Source organism: Choloepus didactylus, chromosome 11, assembly GCF_015220235.1.
Source record: "Choloepus didactylus isolate mChoDid1 chromosome 11, mChoDid1.pri, whole genome shotgun sequence".
In the NCBI taxonomy this organism is placed as follows: Eukaryota; Metazoa; Chordata; class Mammalia; order Pilosa; family Megalonychidae; genus Choloepus; species Choloepus didactylus.
Genome location: NC_051317.1, coordinates 59,013,241 through 59,025,495, shown reverse-complemented (window position 1 = coordinate 59,025,495; position 12,255 = coordinate 59,013,241). Strand labels below are relative to the sequence as shown.

Sequence of the window (12,255 nt, the reverse complement as noted above, 5' to 3'; positions counted from 1 at the left end):
TTCTCTAGGGATAGAAGTGTAAGAACCAAGAAGACGACTGGCTGAATGGATACAGGATTGGCTAAGACAGGACATTGGGGTCAAGGAGCTGATCCTATGGGCTTGAATAGGGAGTGCTGCATTCTACAATGGGGTCTAGTCTGAATAGAGAAGGGAATGAAAGGGTGGGGTTCTAATGAGGAGAGAATTGACAGTTACAAGGGATTAGAGCGGGCTTAGTGAAATTGAAGACAAGTTGTAGTGGGAGGAAGAGGACTAAGATCCAGAAGGTCAGGAGGTTGTGGTCAAAGAGGGGCTAAATTGATTGCTCTTGCCTTTGTATTCTTTACCCAGTTAGGTTAACAATCAGGTAATAATAAACATTTCTTATCTTGATATTTTAAAAGGTTATTCTATAGATGCAGAAACAATTTTAAAAAGCAAGTACTAAGCAGAATGTTTATTTTTTAAAATTACTTAAAAAAAGACTGTTTACAGAGATGTGGATTTACATAACCTGGTGACATTTTAAAAATGTACAGGCTATTTCATATTATTGCACTTACTCTTTAATAATATATAAGGCATTTTACTTTACATAAATAAAGGATAATGTATAATACCATACAACAAGTGTGGTGCCAATTAAGTCAACCATCAAATTAAATGATAGGTGAATTGGAGGATGGAAATGAAACCCAACCTACTTCAACCGTCACGGTATATTCTTGCAACTACGATTAACATGTTATAACACATATTTACCCTCATAGCTTATTGTGAATGGCTGACTAGTTAAAAACCCCAAACAATGCAAGTTTTAGCAGGACAATACCATTAGTATTCACTTCAGGCAGTGTGGGAACTTACTAGACTAATTAGAGAAATACTAGTCATGCCTTGAACACTGATGACAAATAAATAGGGTGAATTTGAAGACAATTTTAGGGTCAAAGACAGTATAGCTTTTTGCTTCTTCCCTTAAATTCCATCAGCCAGGGAACCTTTATGGGAAGATGTAGCAGAAATGGCTGATGACTTTAACATAGTTTAGTAAGCAAAAGGTCTACCCTGTACTCTTCAGATATGAGGATTAGGGACCCTCAGCAGAGACCAGTCTATTGCTCCACATTGCTCTAGAAATTCCAGGCTGTTCACATATCACCATGCATTTCTCAATAGGAGGCACAGCTGTAAGAGTGGAGGCAAGAAAATTTTCATTGTTGACTTCAAATAGTCTCTTGTCATTTAGGCAAGAAAGCAGAAACTAAGAAACTGACCCCAGACACTTAAGAAAAAAAAAAAAAATCCAGCATGCAACTTGCACTGACTTCCTATAGTATCCTACCTGTAATCTTAGTGAAAAGTAGACGCTAAATTAATAAGGTCTTTCTAGCTCCTGTACTTCATTCTACCCTGTTATAAAATGAGAGAGCTGGGTTTAGGTAAGCCACATACTTCACGTCCATGTGAGGGGCCTCTGTGGGTTTAGTGGGATTGGTCACTTGCAAAATGGTAAACAAAGGGTGACAGCTCAAGCTCCTCCATGGTCCAGGGGATTAATGACATCTGAGTTCTTTTTTTAAAGATATATTCAGCATAAAATCTTACTGGCATTGTGTGTGCAGTACAAGGAATGCAGTGTATCCCTGGCACGTATCAGTTATCCTGTGCCACCCAAGGATTTGAGTTGTAACCACATAGTTCTGCTTCTTTACCTTGAAGGAATAGGTAAAGAAAGTCAACAGGATCGACTGTTTCATTTTCCTCCTCCTTATTGCATTTTGGTAAATGAAGCTGAGGAGGGTTTGGAGTTTATCTGAGAAAAGAAGGTACAGCAGGAGGTCAATTTTGTGACAATGAACAGCACATCAAATGGGAATGGCTACTATAAAGCTCATGCTTTGGAAGGAGGAGCACTAGGACAAGTGACTGTTACAGCAGTCTTCAGCAGGGAAACATTTTTGGCGAAAGGAGGAATTTGCAAAAGCAGGAAAACAAAAACTTCAGGACCCGCAGAACTGTGTCATTATACTCAGAGCAAGAAATGAGACCCAGTACTTAGAAACATTACATTTCTTAAGCATGTTGGGAAAGGGGAAAAAACAACCAAACAAAATAAGTCCTCTGAAAGAATTATTTAAGCTCTTCTATTTGGGCTGCAAATATAATGCCTAGGTTTATAAATCTAAGGACACTGAAAAGATATTTAAGTCTAAAAGTTTAGTTTAAATTAGTGGTTGGAGAGCATAAAATACAGAAATGGAAATCCACTGATTGTGATATTTTTGCTAACTTGTGTGGAGTAGTCTCAAATTCACTCACTAAAGACAAGCTAGCAAACTAGATGCAAGGTGCTTTCAGATCTGGGACTTTGTGCTCGTTCTGAGAAAGGAAATTCATGGTTGTTTAGCAGGAACTGCTATTCTGTGAACCAGCCTGCTAACGTAAATTTTTAGAGAAAGAAAATGGCTCACACTTCGTGGTCATCAGTAACTCCACTGATCTGAGTTCTGCATTGTACATAAAGCATTACACTCACCGAAAAATATTTCTGGTTTTGCTTTTTTCATTTTTGGATAATTCCTGAGCTGAACCCTACACTTAGGTCATAATTCACTTTCTTTACGTCTCATTTTCTTTTCAGGGTAATGTATACAAACCTACAGCTCCTCCTTCCCGCGAATGTGCCTAAAAGCATTCTGTTATTTACTTACAAAATTCTATTATACTATTGTCCTTTCAGATGTGATGTCTGTGGTGCCCCTCAGACCCTGCTTGCTAAGCTCCCTAATCAGCATTGGGCATTTAGGGAGAGGTGGCAAGAGGGATGCAAAAGTCCTGCTCGGTTTCAAATGATGGGAAAGTCACAGCTTGCACTTCCGTCAGCAAATAGAAAAGGTTGGGGAGAGTCACGGCAACAAAATGGACCTTCCAAGCCTCACTGATCCAGGAGGATGGCTTCCAGAGTTTAGCTTCATTGCTGCTGCACACACCACATGTCAGGCTTCACGTGCAAGTAAAAACTTGGAGATTTTTATAATCCTTGTCTACACCACTGTTTCTTAGTTGCTTCAGGATCCCAATATTGAAAGAAGTCACTCTGATTTGCTAAAGTAAGAAGGGAACTTGAGAAAAGCAGATTCTTGTTTAAAAATGTAACAAGCACTAATGCTTGTTTCATGAAGAATTTCTGTGCTTTCTAATGACTAATTGTACGGGTCCCTCTGGGACAGACTTCATAATATTCCAGGCATCAAAGTGCATGAGCCCAACCAGGGGTTTCCCATTAATGGCGAGGATTTCGTCTCCAGCTTCTATTGTTCCAGCTTGTTCAGCTGCACCACCTGTGAGAATAAATACAGTATAAGTGCTTGTCACTTACTTAGTACTCAAAATAAATTCCAAGTAATTTGAAAGCTTAAATGTAAGAAAAATCTCTGAACTCTATGCTTATATTTTCAAGAGAGAAAAATATTTCTTAAGACACAAAAAGAACATAACCATAAAAATAAACTGGACTGCATTAAGAATACTTAATGTTGTAAGCTCTTCCTCCATTTCACATACATTCAATCATAAGGAAGATAAAAGTAAGCAACTGACTGGGGGAAGATATTTTCAATGTATTTAATCAACAAAGTTACTATCCAGGCTAAAGAACTACAAACCAGTAAGAATAATACAAAATAACTAAAGAGAAAATTGGGCAAAGGAAACTAGCTAAACTCCGAATGGCCAACAGATGCAGGAAAACAGGCTCGACTTATAATTATCAGATATTGGCCAATATATCCAAGTTATTACATGCTTATCAATGGCTGTGAAGATTACACAATTGATTATGTATACACAAAATTATTGTATTTCTACATTATGGCAAATTTATGTAATAGCATATTTATGATTTTTGATAAAAACAAGTAAGCCTTCCTCCACTTACTTTCTTGAACACCTTCTAAAGCAAATAAATCACACTGAAGAAGAAATGCATGCTGGCCACAAAGGGCTCTTCATGGAAAAAATGACATTAAAAGAGAAAAATTCCAAAGTATGAAAAAAAGAATTTTCTCAGAACTCTTAGATCTCTGAGTGGACAGATCTATTTCATCCTAAATTTCTGGAAGTCATTCTTAAAGATAAATATTATTTGATATTCATACATATGTAATTGGAGTTAATTATAAAAAACTGATAATAAAAATACAGCTTGGAGGCAAATGATAAATCCAAATCCAGCATACCCAGAGACAAAAAAATGTTATGTTAGCAAAAGAGATGGTGATGTCAGAGGAGAGAAGAGCCTCCACCAATATGGGTCTATTGTGGTAGCAAAGAGAATGATTTAATTCCAGTCACTGCTATCTCACGATACATATTTTTGAAAGTACCAAAGCACTGTTGTTGGCATAACCAATTACACTTGTGTCAACACGTGCCCATTGTCTTGCCTGGGTACATGGCTGTTCTTTTAGGAATGTTAACTAAAAGCCCCAAGCAGGTACAGGGACCAAAGGATTTTGTGAATGCTCCCGTGGGTCTAAGGACATGGAGACTTGCATCCACCGAAACAGAAGTCAGTACGGTAGCAGCAACCACGCAGGGTGAGCAGTCAGATTTGGTCTTGAGGCTGTAATTTCAGGCAATTTAACAAGTTTCTTTAAACTTCAGTTTTCTCATCTGCAAATGATGATGTTAACCCCTGTCTTATTATCTCATTAGGTTGTTAAAGAGCCCGAGTGAGATGGAGTAGATGAAAGTCCTTAATGAAACATTCAGTGTTGGGCAGACCAAAGTTTCTGGAATACTTTTACTTGAGAGGGAAATATACTCTTGTTTAAACTGCTTTCACTTTAGGTTTTTTATTACATACAGCCAAACTGGATCCTAACTGATGTAATCAGATGTCCATTTATTGAGATCCTCTTTTATGTCTTTTATGCTTTTTCCCAAAAAGTGCTTGCATACCTTTTGTTCGACATGTTCTTAGGCTCCTTACAATTGCTATTATGCATTGGTATCACACAGGGCAGAATCTGCATTTTGGCTTTTTTTTTTTTTCTTCTATTCACCACTACATTTTTGAGCTGGTCCCTGTATAGATCTAATTGGCTTCTTTAATTGCTATATAGTTTTTCTTTTTCCTTTTTATGAATATATTTTATCATACTGCTACAGAAAGAAATTTACATTGTTTCATAGCTTCCATTTTAGCAAACATTGCCAAATTTCCCCACAAAGAGATGAAACAATGCACATTTCCACCACATCCTTGGCACATGTTATTAGATTTTTTTTTTTTTGCCAGCCTGATGGGTAAAAAATATGATTTCTAATAGTTATCACAATCTCCCCCCAATAACTAATATAAGTTTGAGCATCTTTTCCTGTGTTTCTTGGTCATTTAGTTTCCAACTCAGGTCAATTGTCTATCCATTTTCGTTTTCCATTTTTTCTTTTTGTGTTTTTCTTATTAAGTGTATTTCTTTATATATTATGGTCATTATCTTTTTGTTGATTGAATACATTGCAAATATTTTTTAGTCACTTACTTGTATTCTTATGCATTTTTTTTGCCATACGGAAGTTAAACATTTTTATGTGTTTTTTTTCTTTTATGATATGTGCTTTGTATGTATGTTTAAGAAATCCTCCTTCTGTATTTCTTAATGGTTGTTGCTGAAAAATAGAAAATACTATTGATTTCTGTATGTTGAATATTAATCAAACATCTTGAGTTAACTATTTATATTGGCTTGACATTTGATTCTTAGATTCTTTTCAATCAGGAAGAACATAAAATTGGCCAATACTGACAAATTTTATCCCTATATTTCTAATCTTTATACCTTTCATCTTTTTATTTACTTCTTGTATTGCTGAACTTTGTGATAAAATGGTTTCGAAAAGAGAAACTTGTTAAAAGCAACCCATATAAGTAACTTTTAGTGGCAGTGTTCTAAACTGTTGCTTTGCATAGGAGGTTACAAAAACTATTTACTACTTTTGTCATAGATAAAAGCTCCTCACTTTCAAGAAAGCTTTAGGGAAATATAACATTTAATTCATTTATTATTTGAAGAAAATTTTCTGTACTAGACCTAACTACACAAGAAATCAGCATCGCTATATTGCTGTCTGCTGCTTGAGCTAAAAGACATAGGAGGAAAAAAAGATGAACTTGTACCCATTCAATTTGAAAGTATGTAATAAAAGGTGAGAAGGTAAAATCTAGTACAAAGAAACTAGATTCATTAGTCTCCAAAAAGAGTGACAGGAGGAACCTACTATACAGTATTTAGAAATACTAGAATGCCTTTTCACAAGAATAAAACCGCATGCTTGCATGCAAGAGCATCTAAAATGTGAGTCTACAGAAGAGGCACTTCTTTTTCCTTCTCTACTTATATACTAACTCTTAGGACTTTCTGGCCAGATGACATGGACAGAAGCCAAGAAGTTACCCAGGACTTCACCTCTGTTCTGCTGGAGGTGGTCTGCAGGACGCTTGTGAATCCTGTGAGTCCTTCTTCACATTAGTGCTGCAATTACTGTGGAATTCCCAAGCCCAGCTGCCTCGGGCCGCCTCAGCCTGGGCTGCAGCTTTAGCCAACGTCTTCTGGCTGGCAAGCCTCGGGTACCTTCCAGGGCTGTGCACTGGTTGGGTTGCAGAGGCTGCTGGGTCCCCTGTGACCAACTGTGGTGGCAGCAAACCCAGCTCCCGTAGGTGTGCATGTCTTACAATAGCTCCGTTTTGCTGTCATTTCCAAACGATATTTTAGCTAGGCTCAATGTTTTTGGGCCAACACATATTTTCCCTTTGTCTTCTGGCCTTCACGGTGGATGAGGATTGCTGCTGCCAATCTGATTGTAGTGCCTTTGTGAGTAATCTGAGAATTTTCTCAGCTTTTCAGATTTAATTATTCTTTATATTCTGAAATGTTACTGTGAGATATTGAGGTTTGTGTTTTTATAAAATCTGTCCTGTTTTGCTTTTGATGATTTTTTTCAAACTGAGTATTCTTTTTGGTTCTGGAAAATTCTTGGTCAGGATTTCCTTTTCTTCTCATTCTCTTTTTTCCTTCTGGAACACCTCAATATATCCCCTGTATCTGGTCACCTTTTTGTATTTCTCATCTCTTTATTCCTTTGTGCTGCAATTTATATGGTTTCTCCTGTTCTATCTCAAGTTTTATAAATTCTCTCTTCAAAAGGGTTTAGCCTATTTTTAAATTTTATGAATATTTAGTATGTATTTGGCTCCATTCATTTTTCACTGCTAACAGTTTTTGTTTTTTTAACGTATGCATCTTCTCCTTTTGAAAACCTCTTGGTCCTGTTTTACCAATAATATTCCTGCCTTTATTTTTAAAACAGTTTCTCCTGGCTCTCTCTCATGGCAACCAATTTCCTCATGTACTTTGTAATCTTTGCTTGAGAGCTTATTATGAAAGAAGCTTTCTCTTGAGAGTGCTCTTACTGTCGAGTGTTTCACTCTTGACTTAGCTTGGCTCTCTGTGTTCTACAACTCTCAAGTTAATGAGTATGGAGTTATCTCTTTACCCAGGTAGCAAGATTCTGGATCACACACAGGAGAGGCCTGGCTTCTGATCTATGCCTGTCCTCTGCTTGGTCCTGGGGCCACGTGCAGTCTGTTCCTAGCTGCCACCTGAGCTGTTAGGCCGACCCCAAGTCCCAGCCTTCTGCATCACGTGACACCTGGTTCAGTCTCCTGCAAATGCAAGGGATGCTCAGCCCCAGCTCCTGGGTGGGCACTGAAGCCCAGGCCTCCACTGCCCATTTCTCACCCCTCCTTCCTCTGGGCCACAGGGTTGCAGAACCCTGTTCACCACAAGAAACTGCATTTTCCATTTTTGAATCATGGGTTTTTTTTGTTTGTTTTTTTTAGCACAACTACATATTTAAATTTTTTTTCCCTATTAATAGTGTGTCTGGAGTGGAGGAAGGTTTCTGAATTATTATATATTGTAGAAAAATATAAAAATATCACAATGTCAGTGACTAATCATTAAAAAAATAAAAATCCTTAGTTCAGAAGAACTGACTTTATTACTTGCTGACCTACTTATACTCTCAAACTTTAAAGGGGTTTCTGATCCATTCATAAGTGTAATTGTATACTGATATTGTTAGTACAATTTACTGCTAATATAATTGTTGAGCTCAGGAACTGAATCAGATTTTTGGGAACAGTTCCAGGATCATAAAATGAATCATTCAACTTCATGAAGAGACCTCATGTCTACCAACTATTTCAATGATATCTACTATTGCCATCTTACTTTCTGGCAGTCTAGTATTTGCAACTAAGTCAATAAGATACTGTTGATAATAAATACCTCTGATTGGCAATTCTGTTGGAATTGCTCAGCATGGTATGTTCACATCAATAACAATTAAGAACATGGAGTTAGGGAGTGTAGTATATAGAGGTTAGGGGCCTGGGTTCAAACCCAGTTCTGTCAGCTGAGAGACCTTAGATGCTTACCAACATCCCTGTGGCTTTCTCCTTTTGGAAAACAGGGATAATAATAGTACCTACCTGATAGGCTTATCATGTGGACAGTGCGAGTTAATGCATGTAACACGCTCAGAAACGGACTGACACAGGGATAAACCCTGTATGTCACAAAGTATTAAAACAAACCTTATGTTTTAGATTTTTCTAAACAAAATTATGAATGCCTGAATGAAAGACACTGGTATTTCATTGAGACACATACAGAAAGAAAACAGGTAACAGAAAGCTGAGTGAGTTTTCTAGAACATTACCTTTGTATACTCTTTTAATGAGCAGAGGCCCATCTCCAGACATAGAAGATTTTCCTCCATCCAGACTTAACCCCAACCCAGCAGAGGTCTTCAGCACTTCAACACACAGAGCATCATGTGCGGTGGTGTTCCTTCCTGCAGCAACGGCATGTATGAAAGTGACAAGCCTTGCTCAGCGCCCCTCCCGTCCAAGAGCCCGCCAGTGTGTTCTCCGTCGTGCACCATAGACCTCCCTGGCACCATCAAGTCCCACCTACTGTGAAGTGCTTATGATGATACTTGAGATTAGCATTATTGTTGGTGCTCAAATTTAGTGACTGCTGCTCCTGGCTGTGTTCTTGCTGCACTTATACCCTTTTCTTTTCTGGGCACTTTCCGTAGGGGATGGAGGATGATTTTATGAACCAGTGGAAATCCCCATAGGATGCCTGCTCGTTGCAAGCTCCACACACAGGGCAAGTGCACATCCCAGTAAGGACCGAAGCCACATTCAGGGAATCGAATTCCATTTCCTGCACACCCTGGCTACCAGACTGCAGCAGTGTCATAGGCGGGTACTGAAAGACCTGCAACACCCCAAGGCCACGCCAGTTGTGAGATGCTGTAGATTGATTCGGAAGCTCCCTGGGCCCATCCCCATGAAATCTGCCCTTCCCCCTTGCCTGCCACTCACTCTCCTGTGAGGGCTAAACCCTGGCCTCTGGGTTACATCCATCGTCATTAGATATTAGCTGCCTCCATCGCCATCGCCTTGCTTCACCGTGGGAGGAGCATTTCCATGGCGATGCCTGCTTCATAGCAACGAACTCACACGTACTTTATGTGCTTGGCTGAGCTGGCATCAACCTTAGGGGTCTGAAGAGGGATTGTAAACTTGCCTTTTATTTGCTTATGTGCTGTATCACTGAAGGATGTTAGAGTTTAGCAGAAAGGAGCATTTAGTTGGTTGGGAGGCAGGGGAGGACCCACAAAACAAATTAAACTGCCCCACTGAATGTATTCATTAGGGTTTAGGCCAAGCTAGCATCATTGCCTGTGAACATAAAGGCCAGTGGGTTACTGTGGTTTAAAGAAGGCGATCCCACCTGGTCTGAAGGAAATTTACTAACACTTAGCAGTATGATTTTCCAGTTAGTGGTTTTGCTTGCTGTTAAACAGGAAAATGAGCCTATTACAGCTCTTGACTCTGATTGCACCACTAGATTCATCTAGGAACATTAAAAAAGGATATTGATGCCTGGCTTTTCCTTCCTCTGCCCCCTCCATAGAGATTATGATTTACTTCATCAGGCCATCAGGATTTTTAAAAGCTTCCTGGGTGCCTCTGTGCAGCCCACTGCTTCAAGCCCTAAGGTGAATAACTGCATATTATTCAGGTAGAACCTCAGGTAGAACCCTGAGGCAGGGGGATTTTAGGGACTATGAATATGAGGAAATAAGTTTAAACCCTCAAGGTGCTTACAATTAGATAACTTCAGGGTCTGGTTCAAGGCCAGACACCTTGGAGGTGCCACAGGAATATTTAATGACTATAAATGATGGAACAGCTTTCCATACCTGGGTTCATGAGTTTAAACTCTGGAGGATGAAATGTCAAGTGGTTCCTGTGACAGGCAGATTAAATCCCCAGGATCCCTCTGAAAATACATCACCCAGCTCAGACAGTGTGGGGGCAGAGGTCAGCATGACAAGGTCTGATGACTAAGGGGTTTTCCCACTTGGGATGTGCTTCTGCTCTTTAGCAAGAGAGCAGAGCAGGAGGAAGACTGGGGATTCCCATGGCAATGCAGAGGCCTCCTGGCAAGAAGTTTCTCGTTAGTTCAGTGGAGTCACTGCCATTTTCAGCAAAGCCATTACAAGGTCACAGTGAAGGCCAAGTGGAGTAAAAGGGAATTCAGCTACCCTTGACTTGAGCAGGGAGGGATCTTCAGAAGAAACAAAAGACCCCTTCTGGAAGGCAACAACCCAAGCAGCTGTATCCTCTTTCTACTTTAGTCTCTACTAAACCGGACTTCGAAGGAGAGAGATACTACGGAAGTGTGAAGTACTTATCTGAGGGCAACAATCAGCTTGCTTCAGAAATAGAAGAACTAGTTTTGAGCCTCTGAGTATGTAGGGTACTCCATTTTTAAACACAAAAACACATTTGCCCCCTCATTTCCTTATATTCTTCTAAAACAGGAAAGAATACAAACCTCGACGTTACCTAAGGATAAATGTCAGTTCTGGAATTTCTTCAACATTGATTCCTCTATCACAAGAGTTTCTTGCTTTACCCAGCAGCCACTTAACTTTTCACAGAAGCATGTAAATCATAAAAGGGGCTTCCTTAAGACATTTTGAGAAGCTGTTAAGCAGTCATTTTAAAACCTTAACAGTGTGGCTTTAACTACTAGGGGATAATTATAATGTATATGTGACTGCTTTTGTAAGGAGCACCCACAAACACTAGAATTCATTATCGCTAATTTTTGTGACCCAGAAGTTAGCAGTTATTTTCCTTCATGTTATCTTGCTCTCTTGCCAGCTGCTCCACCCTGCTTTTTCTTCACTTACCAAACCCAGGCTCCAGGACGGTGTTCTTTCTGGACAGCAACCCCTTCCCATTGGCTGTGGGAGGCTCCTGCTTGGTGGAGGGCCTGGACTGGTCCTTTCCTTTCTTGATGACCACAAGTCCATCTCTGTGCAACTGTGCCTGGTGCAGAACCTTCAGGACATCCCTGTGGGCTGCGCCCGCCAACGAGGCGCCATTGACTGACAGGAGGAAATCGCCTGGTTTCATGGTCCCTTCCTGAGAAGCCACCCCCTGAGAAAACACCCTGTGGACCTGGGACAAGGAAAGGAAAAGGGAACAAAAGCCAAATCCGTTTGAGATCTCCAGTGAAAGCAAAAGAGTAACTGCAAATCTATGTTTTTAAGGTCAGGTTTTCCAAATCATCCAAACACTTGGTTTATCATAAACATATTGAACCATTTATAATTCAAAAGTCAATGCCAGCCTATGGCCACATTTTTACTCGACAACCTAAGTAAATAATTGCTCAAAACACAGCAATTATTAGTGTCTAATATGCACCTGGCTCTCCAAGGGCAAAAGGAATAGAAAGATGATTAAGACCTGATCTCTGGAGTCCAAAGGCGGCGGCCTCCCTAATGATTTCAAAGGCTTTTGAGGAATGTAAAATTTTAAGTTACTGTTCTTGAGAAAGAATTAATTTTATAAGCAAATGCACATTTGAACAGTTGATTCTAATGTTCCTCTAGTGCTTAAACAAATAAAATATTTAAACAAATTATAGGATTTAGACAGTTGTATTGGTTTCTAATAGGTCATTCAGCCTATCAGGTCAAGCCAACTCTTAAAAATGCCTATCTTTATCAATGAAAATATTATGTACTACTTTCCCAATTTTCTGTTTTTATTTTTGGTAGCACGGAACCAGAAACCAGTAGACTTCAAAAGACATGTGACTCTCACTGACT

The 12,255-nt window shown here is 39.3% G+C and overlaps 1 protein-coding gene across 9 annotated transcripts in view; it reads right to left on the bottom strand.

Moving 5' to 3' along the window:
* Positions 1-424: 424 nt before the first annotated feature.
* The window catches only part of PDZD2 (PDZ domain containing 2), a 410,031-nt gene continuing 398,200 nt past the window's right edge, over positions 425-12,255 (bottom strand). For all 9 annotated transcript variants that reach the window (XM_037798732.1, XM_037798731.1, XM_037798734.1 and 6 more), the window contains 3 exons: positions 11,329-11,599; positions 8,773-8,907; positions 425-3,326 (listed from right to left, as the gene is read on the bottom strand). In XM_037798732.1, the coding sequence (XP_037654660.1) occupies positions 3,160-3,326; positions 8,773-8,907; positions 11,329-11,599 (573 nt within the window). In that variant the 3' untranslated portion in view covers positions 425-3,159. The remainder of the gene's footprint in view (positions 3,327-8,772; positions 8,908-11,328; positions 11,600-12,255) is intronic.